Source organism: Falco biarmicus, chromosome 4 (genome assembly GCF_023638135.1).
Source record: "Falco biarmicus isolate bFalBia1 chromosome 4, bFalBia1.pri, whole genome shotgun sequence".
NCBI lineage: Eukaryota > Metazoa > Chordata > Aves > Falconiformes > Falconidae > Falco > Falco biarmicus.
In genome coordinates this window covers 85,771,502-85,783,250 of record NC_079291.1, presented here as the reverse complement: position 1 = coordinate 85,783,250, position 11,749 = coordinate 85,771,502, and the positions used below count along the sequence as shown (strand labels likewise).

Genomic DNA, 11,749 nt, shown 5'->3' with positions numbered 1-11,749 from the left:
ACTGATGGATGCATTCAAAATGTGGCAATAGGAATGTCTTTGTATATTAAGCTGTTTAGATATTTCTATTTTTTTCCCCAAAGAACTTGGTCAGTTGAGACTTATGGTTCTTTTATGCTATAAATGACTAATTTGAATAATGAATGCAACCTGACAACATTTTTTTATTATTTGAAAAGCTATTTTGCACCTGAAACCAATGTGGCTTTAATGATTTACCTGCTGATGCCACTGGCGTATCAGTCATGAGCATTTTGAGTGTGTCCTATTGCTTTGATAACCAGACTATCTCTAACTGTGTGTCCAGGTGTTATGGAGATGTGCCTATCTAGTGATATGGATGGATGGGTTTTTTTCTTGCTTCCTAGTAGAAAGTAACTTTTCCAAAACCAGTGTGGATTGAACATAAACACATTCTGGGTGCGTTTTTTTTCCCAGTGCTGGATTAAGCACTGTCAATAACTCCAGCTGGATCCTTCTTTTCTTTTTAATTACACTCAATGCAGTGAACTGCAGGTGGGAGTGAGCTGAACCTGTGGTGAAACTGCTTGATGTGTGAGGAATGGTGGGCAGCCCTGCAGCCGCATCAGCCCTAGTGCAGCATCCCTGCTCCCCTGCAGGAATCTCATGAGGTCCTTGGCCAGCAGTACCCTGCACCCAGAGTATGACTTTCTGTAGCTGCAAAATCTAGGTCTGAGTGGGGGATGATTAGGATTAAGGACAAAAGAGAGGAAAAAAGATTTTTGTGGCTCTCACAGCTGGGACATGGCTGGGGAAGAGTCTGCAAATGTCCTGGGTCCGGTGCAGTGGGAAGGCTGCTGCTGGCATGTGTGTTTGCTCAGGGCTTGTGTCTCCCTGTTGGTGCTCTCAGCACTAAGTGGTATCTGCAAACAAGCAATGCAGCCATCAGGGCTTTTACCATCACCCTGGTGGGAACAGATGATTAAGAAGCTTTTTTAGAAGGAGGGTGAGGTGGAAATGCTGTGCAATGGCCTGACCCAAGCAGCCGGGGCAGCTGAGAGCAGGTCGGTGGAGGATCTGCATTAAATGCCCTTGGGAGTGTTTTTTAAAGCTAGACAAGTTTCCCACTTTTCCCTTCCAGGGTTGCAGGCTATGAAGGAAGCAGGAGCAGACATGTTTCAGGGCTTGTAGACCCATTTTCATCATGCATTTACTTGGCAGATAGGTTCTTAAAAGTTCCTATCTTCACAAAGATTGTGAGATCTGAAAGATTTGGTACTTATTTTGCAGCAAGGTGTCATTAACCCCTCTCTCTCCATCCTCATACTTGATGATGGCTGTTTACTAGCCTGCAAAGAGAGGAGTTGGTGTCAGTCTGGTTTCTGGAGTCCTTTGGTGTTAAAGTAACTACAGTTGCCACCCAAGACCGTTACATGGAATGGATGTTTGGTCTAGTGCATTTAGCCCTGCACTGTGACAAAGGATATGGAGAAAAAAAATACAAAACAAAACCAGGACACTCAAAGCAAGTGTACTCAAGCAATATCTTTATTTCAGCTACTTTTCCAAACAGCTGTGGAAAGGCGAGGTACAGCAGTGAAGCGGTTTGCCTAGCGAGAGCTTTCCATGCATCCTTCATACAAATGGCTGGGGATGCAAACAGACTGGGGGAATGGGTAAGAGGGAACTGGGGGAAATGATGTTTCTTGCTGCTGCATGTACCTTTCCCCTGTTACGTCAATAACGTTTTAGGAAAAAAGAAACCAAATCCCCTAAAATATCACTGCAGTAAAGCACCTTTTTAGTTTCCAGTGTTCTGCACTTTCCAGAAATGAGGGTGCTATTAAGGTGGTAATTATCAGACATGAACATGGCCTCAAATTCCAGCTTGGCAATGAGCACTCAAATTGGATCCTAAGGCAGGGCTCACCATTTTCCTTAAAATGGGCAATACGCACATTCCCAGCCGTGGTGGATGTGCTGGTGTGGGTATTGCTAGCAGTACGGTCTAGCAAAATTATAGCATGTGGCTACAGCTTTGCTTGAAACTATGTGCCTCTGAAAAAGCTTGGCCAGACTGATGTGCTATTACTTATCTAATTCTAGTATTATGCTTGCAGAATGCGATAATATATGAAATGGAACAAAAAATGTGATTTAGACTAAATGTCCTGTGCAAAATATTGTTCTTAACACTGGTGCATTGTTGCCTACCTGAGTGGAGCAGACCTGACGCTGGGGAGTGTGGGCTCTGATTAGCAATATTGCACCCTGCACAGATACCCAAGTGGTGGTATAGAGGTAATGATATTCCTTAATGAGCACCCAGATAACTGGCATCTGAAGACGATCCTCAGATGTAATTGAAATGTATTCTCTAAAGCAGAGCAAAGGAATCACATTTTTGCTACTGGCTTGGCAAACTTTTTAGGGATCTTACTGGGGATTTATACAGGGCTGAAGAACTAGGGCCTCCTGCATGTGTCTTCTCCAGGGCACATAGGGGCTGAAGCCTTCTCAGCGCTTGTGTAGCTTGCATCGCCTTGAAACAGTCACCTCCACCCACACAGGTCTCCTTGGCATGGACAGACCGCCCTGTCAGCAGGCCAGGAGGCCTGTAACCGTTCCAAGTGGAACTAGACATATGCGTTTCTAAGAGGGGAGACACTAATGTATCTACCAAAGCTTTGAGCCTAAAGCTGACAAATGGCTACTCTATGGCTGGCTTGATTAAATGGCCGTTGAAGATGATATAAACATCAGACTCCTCACTGTAGATGGCGTTTTCTCGCTCCCGCTTGAACAGCCTCACCCAGACCTCCTCTCCCTCCTGCAGGTCCAGCATCAGACTCTGGCTCTGCATGATGCTCCTATCGCTGGGCTGGGCATAGAGGATGGCCACCTCCTTCTCGTTCTTCATCAAGTGCAGGTAGGTCTCCTTGAAGTTCCAGGTGTGGACGTTGAGGCTGAAGTAGTAGATCCCTGCCACATAGCAGAAGAACTTCCCCGAGAACATGTTGAAGTGCTTGTAGAGGTTCACGAACTCTATGTCAAAAGTGACATGCTGGAAGTAGTCTGAGCTGTGAAGGGGTTTTCTCCGACCCACAGAGAAGGCAGCGTACAGCTGCTTGCAGGAATGGCCTTGTGGGCCAGGTTGGCCCTTCTGTCCCTTCCGTCCATTGAAGCCACGAAGCCCTCTTTCTCCTTCCTTCCCAACTGGCCCGGGGTACCCTTTCTCTCCCATTTCACCCTTTTCACCTGCAAGTGTAAAGAAAAACAAGCATGTGAAGGCCAAGCTGCGGGCACATCCTGCTGGAGACAGCTCTGATTTACCAGTACAGGTGTCTGGAGGCATTGGTCAGGTAGTGGCACCTTCCTCATCCTCAAATGATGCAAATGCCAGCTGAAAGCTTGGCCTCACTGAGCCTTTGGTGCCGATGATCCGTGTCCAGCTGTGGAGTTCCACAGCTGGACCAGCCCCGTTATGTGACTCCAGCATGCGTAAGCCCAGCCCCTCGGTGCAGAGGTTACTCATTTTGCTGAGGTTGAATTTGGACCTGGGGGAGGAGGTTGGGTTTGTTCTGTGTACCCCAACTCACGGGACTCCTGGCACATCTGTATTACACAGTTAACTTTTGTTTGCCTGCCTGGCCGAGACAAATGTGCAATGGAAAAAGTGAGTGAGCATCTTTCCCAGTTTCTAACTCTTCCATTTAGTAGTTCTGTGATAACATTTGCATCTGGTTTTTAGTGTGACCTAACCTGAGCTCCCAGTGATTCTGCTTTTTGATGGATTAGAGATTTTTGCCTACTCTTCTCACTTGCACGCACATATAGCCCGTGCCTTGGCACCCCTTGACCTTCTCTTATGGTCAATATAAGATGGATGAGTTTCTCGGTGTAGGGAGGAGCACAGCTTGCAAAATGAGGGTGAGCAAGTCAGGTAAAGGATACTACCACTGTAGTCAGCTTTACCCACCTTTGAGGATGGTGATATCTATAGTGGGCTGGACTTTGGGTACCGAATAGGCAGGGTCGCTGCTCATCCTTGTGTACCGTGAGGAGATGATGGAGGTGGGCTGCTCTGAAGGCCCGCAGCATCGCACGCACGAGAGGCGCCGTGCTTCTCGCCTCGGCTGACCCTTTTCCAGCAGGGCACTGACGTTCATGGTGGACACCACGAGCAGGAGAAGCACAGCACTCATCTTCAGCGGAGCCAGCTGGACCGAGCAAAGGAATAGAAATGATTAACATGGTGATTCAAATCGGAGCTTCTGATGGGCCATCTGTTAATGTTACCACGAGGTGCATTTCTTCTGATTAATTATTAGCTTATCTTGTAGTGGCATCGGGAGGCTCCAGGTAGGAAGGGTGCCCCACTGTGTACTGCTTACAAGCAACGGAAAAGGCAATCCCTGTCTCATTACCCACAGCTGAAATATCTGACAAGAGGCATCAGGTAAACAAAATAAAAATAATAATAAAAAAATCCCAAACCTGTTGAGATGGGCAGCTAAGGCTGAGATTCTTATAGCTGTCATAGCAAGCTCTGCCCAAGGCACATTTGCTGCCTGGCTGCTGTTGGAACAGCCATTGCAAAAGGTGCTGGGTAAAAGACACAAAGCGCTGGCTCTGCTGGTTTTATTGCATTGCCATCCTGAAAAAGTCAAAATCAGATGCAGAAAATGAAACTTGATTTAAATATATAGAGCCTAAACTGGATTTTTTTTTTGAGGAAAAACCTGAAGGGAAATGAAACTAGAAGAAATCAAAAGGATCTGTCTATTTAGCATTTGTCTATTTAACATTTGTCTATTTAGCTAGTCTCTCGCAGCCTCTTGCTGGCGACCTCTTTTCAAAACTGGGCAGTTTGTGTCTTTGACCATACCCCTGTGCTCTTCCTAGCAGAATTTCTGTGTTCGCTTCCCATTTTTATTTTCCAACGCACAGAATGAAAGCCAAATAGCTGCAACAGACTGAACTTGGATTTGCTGTGCACAAGCACTAGTTTTTGAGATCATCTATTACATTTTCATCTGCTACTGGCAAGCTCCAATGGCCCTGAATGCTGGGTGAAAGGAACAGAAGGAAAATGTTTCAGGTGGTGCAAAGGGGGTGAGTTTTCTGTAGCTCTCCATCAGCCTCTTCCCTAGGGAGGGAGTAGAGCTGGAGACAGGCAACTACCTCCTTGTATCATGGATAATTAGTGCCATTCTACCGATTGCAGAGGTGTTTCATAGAAGACAAATTTTGGACCGATGCCTTTTTGAACTTTATCCAAACTCCAATTAGTCAGATGGACTCTTGTTGACCTCGGGCTGGGAACAGCTATTACAGCTTCTCTTCTACCAGCTTTAATTCCTGGAATAGGTGAGGAAGATAGTGGTGGGATGTCCTGACTTTCAGAAATAGCTCAGTGAACACACAGGTCCCATCTGCAGGGGGAGGGATTCCTGCCTTGGAGCGCTGCAAAGGCTTCACAGGGCACAAAATGAACCAGTTGAGAGAAGATGGAAAAAAAAAAAAAGTGTCAGTATGGGGCAAGGTACTTGAGCTGTACTGGCATTCTTGGGAGATGCTTTCTTCTAGTTCTTACCTGCCCCAAAAGAACTGTAATTCACACCTTTTATGACTTGGTGTAACCCAGCTCCCTGGAAACCTGATGAGTACTTATTAGCAGCAATGTAACTTTCCTTCTGACAGCGGTGAAAGTTCTTTCATCATATCTGTCATAACTTGAAATGATCTTTCTGTTGTACCTCATTCTAGGTACAAGTCTGAGGAGGGATCAATATTCCTTTTATGTCAGCGTTCAGGGCCTGAATTTCATTTCCATTAGATCCTTTTTAATTTTCATCCACTTAAGCCATCTTTGTGCTGCCGAACAGGAACAGCAATGCAAGGCTAAACGGACAGCAGGGGTCATAAATAACCAGCCTGTGTATCACCAGAACAGAAAGTTTGCACTGCAGGGGGGGCATTTGGGGTCTGCATAGTGTTTCTGGGGTCTCTGCAGAAATTAATGTTTGTGCATATACATGGTGGTCTAAAGAAGACCCTGTGTCTGCTCAGAGTCCTGGGGCCAATATACCCTCTCTGGGACTGAAAGCTGTTTAGCCCTTCTGGGGAGTGTGGGTAGTCGATATCCTGGGGATAAAATATAGGGGGTGTGTTTACATTATCAGAACATTAAAGCCAGAGGACATAATTGCTCATAATACCTTCATGAAGGAGAAAGAGCATTCATTAGGAGGGATATTCATAACAGGCAGAAGGGAAAGGATTAATAAATATGAAGAAATTACCTTTTTATAGGCCATTATTGTCCCAAAGATGAATGACTTTCCTATTTTTAGAAGTTAAGGGGAAAAAAAAGTCTGGCTGAAAAAACCCAGTGTTCGGGTTGTGCAGGTTTTACATCACAGCAATCCAAGCACCCACTGAAGAATTCGTGGCTGCTTGTGTGATTCATGAAAGAACAGTTACTCAAGTTATCACCTAGAAATAGCATTTGGAACAAAAAAAAAGGGGGGCAAATGATGCAATGATCCAGGTAATTCAGGGCATCCTAGAGCTGACACTCCCCACTACATTTTCCTTCACCAGTCAGTGAGGTTAGCTCGGCAACCTGGCATTTAAAAGGATTTAAAGTGACTGAAGGTTTTTAAAACAAATGTTGTCTTTTCCCTCAAGAAATCTTAAAAAGATCATATTTCAGCTTTGTTTTGTTTAAATGGCATCACACAATTCCATTGCCTGACATGTATTTGGTTGTGATATCCGTGGTCAGGTGAAACCGTAATGATGCATTTGAACAGAGTTTCAGATCCACAGTCTGCTCGTAACAGGCAGAGGACAGGGGAAGATGTAAATCAGGAAAAAAGCAGAGAGAAAAGAGCCCAAGAGGACTGCAAGAAAAGAATGATGGATCCAGCAGTGTGGGTTCATGTTTGAAAGACACGCAGCACAAACCCAGAAGTCAGGTGAAGGAGAACCTCAAACCAGAGAAATCAAATGTGCAGCAGGAAAGGGAACAAACCTGGTAAGGGTTTCCTTGGAACGAGATTGTGTCAATCTGGAGAAAAGAATGATTTGAGCCAAATTTCAGAGGAGAAGCAAATATAATGCTTGTGGTAGCAGTGAAGTCAAATCTAATACCTTAAAAAAAAAAATAGATATAAAAAGGATGAAACTTGTAACTTAAGATCTGTGAGGTGAAGCAAGAGGTTGGCTTTAGCCATATGTTTTTTCCCTTAAAGGTAATTATTGTGACCTTATTTTGTCAAATGTGGAGATGATGGATTTTACTTCGGTGGCACAGGTTTATCTTCTTCAGAAGACAGTGAACAACAAACTGGGCTTCGCTCCACTGTGGCCATGACTCACCAGCGCCCAGGCTGGGACACTGCCTCTTCCACACATCATTCAGATCCCTGCATGGGGCGAACATCCATCCTCCTCCCCACCGCCATCTGACACACTCGTTAGTGCCTGAAATGATGCATTAGTACTGCACTGAGAGCCCTGAGGCTGCAAAACTGAGTACGTTCCTCCTTGGTCATCCTTCATGACACCTCTCTGGAGATGGACAGGCGCATCCTGAAAGCAACAGATTAAATCTGGAACTATAAATTATTGTCTTTGACTTCTGGGCTGGAAACCTGCAAATTGCAAACTGGTTCGATTCAGAAAACTTGGTTTTGCAGTTTGGTAGAGAACCCCAGAGATGATGCTGGATCACAGACATCCTAATGGCTGGGAGGAGAACTGGTCTCCTGTCTTTGGAAGCGATGCAGTCTGTAAATGTTTTCCCTGAGGGCAGGAAGATGGTCTCAGCCCTCAGTCTTGCAAAACTGTTGCTTTTAGTTTGGTTTCTTTGGCTCTGCTTTAGCTCAGGTTCATTTTGAAACAGTTGATTGACAGCTGATGAGTTTGAAATGTTTCAGTTGAAAAGCTTGCAGCGACATGTAGAAAAACATAAATTGTTTTGATGCTCCTGATGCTTCCTGTATAATGCTTGCGAAGCAGAAAACTCACCATGGGCTGAGTGTGCAGCCTGTTCAGTTGCAATAGGTAATTTCAAGATAAATTATTTGCTCTTCCCAAAACACTTGCAGGCCGCCACACTCCAAAGCCAGGAGGCACAGGCAGCCCCCAGCCTCTGCAAGCGGGACCAGGATGAAACCCAGCAATAAGCGTGAATTTAATCTGATGCTGAGGAGGAAATTCTGCATGTGCTAAATGGGTAGATCTATCTTTTGGGCAATATTTTTGGCAAACCAAATGAAAATTTATGAATGATGGAATGAGACACCTGAACCTGATGAAAAGGCAGTTCATATCAGTGAGTTTTGATGATGATTGCTGGGGGTTGTGTACGTTATAACATTAGGCTGTATGTTACTGTTGGAGACCTCTTTAAACATAATGAAAGGTTTCTTTGACTGAAACCATCCTTTAGCTAAGGTTTTAAAAAGACTCTTTGCTCTTTCTGTCCCTTTTCTTCTCCTCTGAATTCCTGCGTCAAAAGACAATATTAAAATATTACCAAAAGGGATTGTTTTTTCAGGTATTTCTGCCTGGCCCAAAACAAGAAGAAAAAGCCATTTAAAACACCAGTCTCCTTGCATTAAATTCAAACACTCCCGTTGTTTGGACCCTTTTGAAAGGGGGTGTGTGTCTTTAACTGGAGCTGGCAATGTGAACCCCTTAAGGGCTGCTGCCCCGCAGTGCTGGTGAAGATGCAGTGCCCAAGCCAGGGATGCTGCTTTCTACCATGCTCAGTCCAAAGCAGAACAGAGGATTAAATGATGTATTTTTCCTCTGAGCTGACCTTGGAAATACCCTGACTTAAATATAATCCATCAAACTTTTTATTTACACATGGTTTACCTGCTATGAATGACCTGCATGGGAAGTGCTGGCTTTCCAGTGACACCTGGCATTCCCAGTGACTGCCACTAAAGCCAAATTCCTCCCAAGCAAGACCTTAGAGATACCACGAACCTTTGCTAGAGAAGGGTAGAAACCGTTAGTTCTAGTTCAGGGAGTTAAATTATGTGATTCTTTCTTCCTGTGTGCAAATTCTTATTTAATATATTTTCTTGACACTGTTACAGCTGGAGAGAGCATCTTGATTGATTTTTTTTTTTTTTTTGGTTCATGATTGAGTTTAATCTTATAGCTCAAGGTAGACAGCTTATGTACGAGGCACATTTGCTCATGCAAAGCTGCTTAATCATTCTGTGTACCTGAAGAATTTTAACACTTTGATATAGGGTAACACATCTGGGCAATAGAAATGATAAGAAATCCCCATAGTATCTGCAAAAATAGCTTGCTTGTTTGGCTCATGGAGAAAATAAAGCAAGAAGGCAAAGCAAGCCAGCCTGGAGGCTGGCCCAAAAGGTTTTCCCTTTGGTTAGCAATGTGGAGTTTGTGACGTTGGCCAGACCTTGCCTGGTCCATTGGCACTGTGGGCAGCTGCTGTGGGAGGTTAGGTCATGGCAAAGGCACAGACCTACCTTCATTTACCCAGCCCATGTTTCCACTGGGTACAGTGGAAATATGTCCTTACCTTGCAGGGATGTTCGAAGAATAAATCCCGCTAATAACTGTGCTGAGCACACATGCTGCAATATTGAGAGTTCACGAGGCAAAAATTGCTCTTGGATCCCTGAGCTGCACTTTAAATTTCTGCTAATGTTTTCCTTCCTGTTATTCCTAGGGCTTTACTCGGAAAAACATCTATGACTATCTTTGCTTTAAATTCACAGTGGACAGGACAACGCCAGTCACTGCCCATTTTAATTAGCGACAAGTCCTGACTGAAAACCCAAGAGGGCCGTTAAGACTAAAACCTTTCTCGCACCATAGAGATGGAAAACACATGGATGTGTCGGCCACAAACCTCGGCATCATTCCAGAGTTGGAAAATATTTCAGTTCTGCTTTTTTACCTTTTGTCTTCTTTCAAGCCTCGACCTCCTCACTGCTCCAGAGCTCCCTGCATCACCAGCAGCAGGAAATGAGGCATCATTAGGGCCAGGTTTGTCTGGACACTGGACTTCCTCGGGAAATGATTTGTTCAGATTTTTGTTATTTTCTTCCCTAGGAGGATCTAAAATTTCTTCATGAGCAACTTATTGCAGAAAAGCCCAAAACACTGAAGGAACTTGTGCATTTTCCAAGATGAAGACACGACAGCTCAGGTGCTCCTCTGCCGGTGGTGCCAGAGCTGAGCACAGGGCAATGCCTCTCTGACACGATGCCACAGAGATGCCTCACTTAGGCTGAGCACCAGGAGCCTGTCTGCAGCCGTGAAGTGATCTGAGGGCTCACAGACAAGAGTATTTGGATCCCAAAAAGCAACGCGGTTTAAAATTTTCCACTGTCTGTAGTGATTTGCAGATGACCGATGTTAACGCCCTCTTGTCCACAGTGTTTATACAACGCGCTGGGGTGATACGGGAGAGGAGTTGGCCGTGCTGCTAGAGACAGCTGGGTCGCTTCCAGCCCTGCAAGATGGGAGCAGGGCAGGGACGGAGGCAAAGCCAGGATTCAACTATGGAGGGGGCTGGGGGGTGTTAGCTGCATCCCTACTTGGAATGGCCTGGGTGAAGATTTGGTCAGCAAGTTTGTAGCTCCATTTCTAATTGTTTGGTTTGGGGTTTATTTTCTGGTGCTTTTTTAGCATGTGCCTGTTTCCAGTGAGGGTGGATTGCCCTAATTCCTCTGTCCCAGGAGAGGCTGTCCCTGAGCAGCAGCTGTCCCTGAGCAGCAGCAGCCCATGCAGTCACCATGTGCTACATCCAGCTGCGATTTCATCTGCCAGACGTAGGAAGAAACGAGGATCCCAAGCAAGCATCCCTTCCTATTACCTGTACACGCTTAGACCTGGGGGGCTCTGTGGATTTAACACAGTCCCCTGCAGGTGCTGTGGAGGGCGAGGCTGTGCCTGTATGGAAATGGTCCCGTGCAGGTGGGCACCTGCATCTTCGTGTGGTACCACCTTGCCTGGTCTGTGACAGGGGCTGTTATCACACTTACCTCATGCAGACAGGGAGAAAAAGGATGTTTGCCTGTTCCTAAGTAAACAGCTCTTCCCTCTTTCCTCCTCATCCCTGCCTGCAGCTCTGATGCCAGGAACATGCCTGCAATGTCCTTGAAACAGCCTTGCTCTGGGCTGGGCGGCTCCCAGAAAGCGCTCCCAGCCCCATGGCAAGCCCGGGCGGTGATTCAGCCTGGCGATGCTGAGGCACAGGCGAGTTACAGTAAGTCATTTCCAGGGCAGCTTCTCCAACAGAGCAAATCACCCTGATGAAGTGGATGGCACCCAACCCTCTTCACCCTTCCCAGAAGAAAAGCAGCTTTCCCGTGACTTGCCGCTACTAACTCAGCTGCTCTGGGAACCTGGCTGTCTGTGTGCTGAAATAAAGCGTGCAGCAGTGTCCCTGCAGCGGGTGCTGTCCCACCAGCGTGGGTGGGAGCACCAGGACACAGGTGCTGGCAGCAGCAGGACCATCCTGTCCCAGCACCGCTGCAAACCCCGTCTCAGGAGCGAGCAGCACATTTCAAACAGCTACTGTTGCTTGGCAAGGCTGGAAAAGCCAAGTCCCCTGAAAGTTTCCATGTCTGCAGAGGATGCCAGGAAAAGGCTCTTTCCTGCCCTGGGCTCTTGCAGCAGCGGAGGAGCCTGCATCAGATCAGGCACCATCCCCGTCCCACCGCCCAGACACAGCTAAGTGCAAAATCAGACTAGGAGAAAGCATTGTTCTGGAGTGCTGCGG

General features: G+C 46.1%; 1 protein-coding gene across 2 annotated transcripts; it reads right to left on the bottom strand.

The window, feature by feature from the left end:
• Window positions 1-1,491: 1,491 nt before the first annotated feature.
• On the bottom strand, window positions 1,492-10,268 carry C1QTNF8 (C1q and TNF related 8). Of its 2 annotated transcripts, XM_056338671.1 has the most exons (4): window positions 9,920-10,268; window positions 7,001-7,119; window positions 3,941-4,181; window positions 1,492-3,219 (listed from the first exon to the last, which is right to left on the bottom strand). In XM_056338671.1, the coding sequence occupies exons 3-4, from the start codon at window positions 4,164-4,166 to the stop codon at window positions 2,672-2,674; spliced, it is 774 nt and encodes a 257-aa protein (XP_056194646.1). In that variant the 5' UTR covers window positions 4,167-4,181; window positions 7,001-7,119; window positions 9,920-10,268; the 3' UTR covers window positions 1,492-2,671. The 2 variants fall into 2 exon arrangements, with proteins under 2 accessions (XP_056194646.1, XP_056194647.1); XM_056338672.1 differs by lacking the exon at window positions 7,001-7,119.
• Between the last annotated feature and the right edge of the window lie 1,481 nt (window positions 10,269-11,749).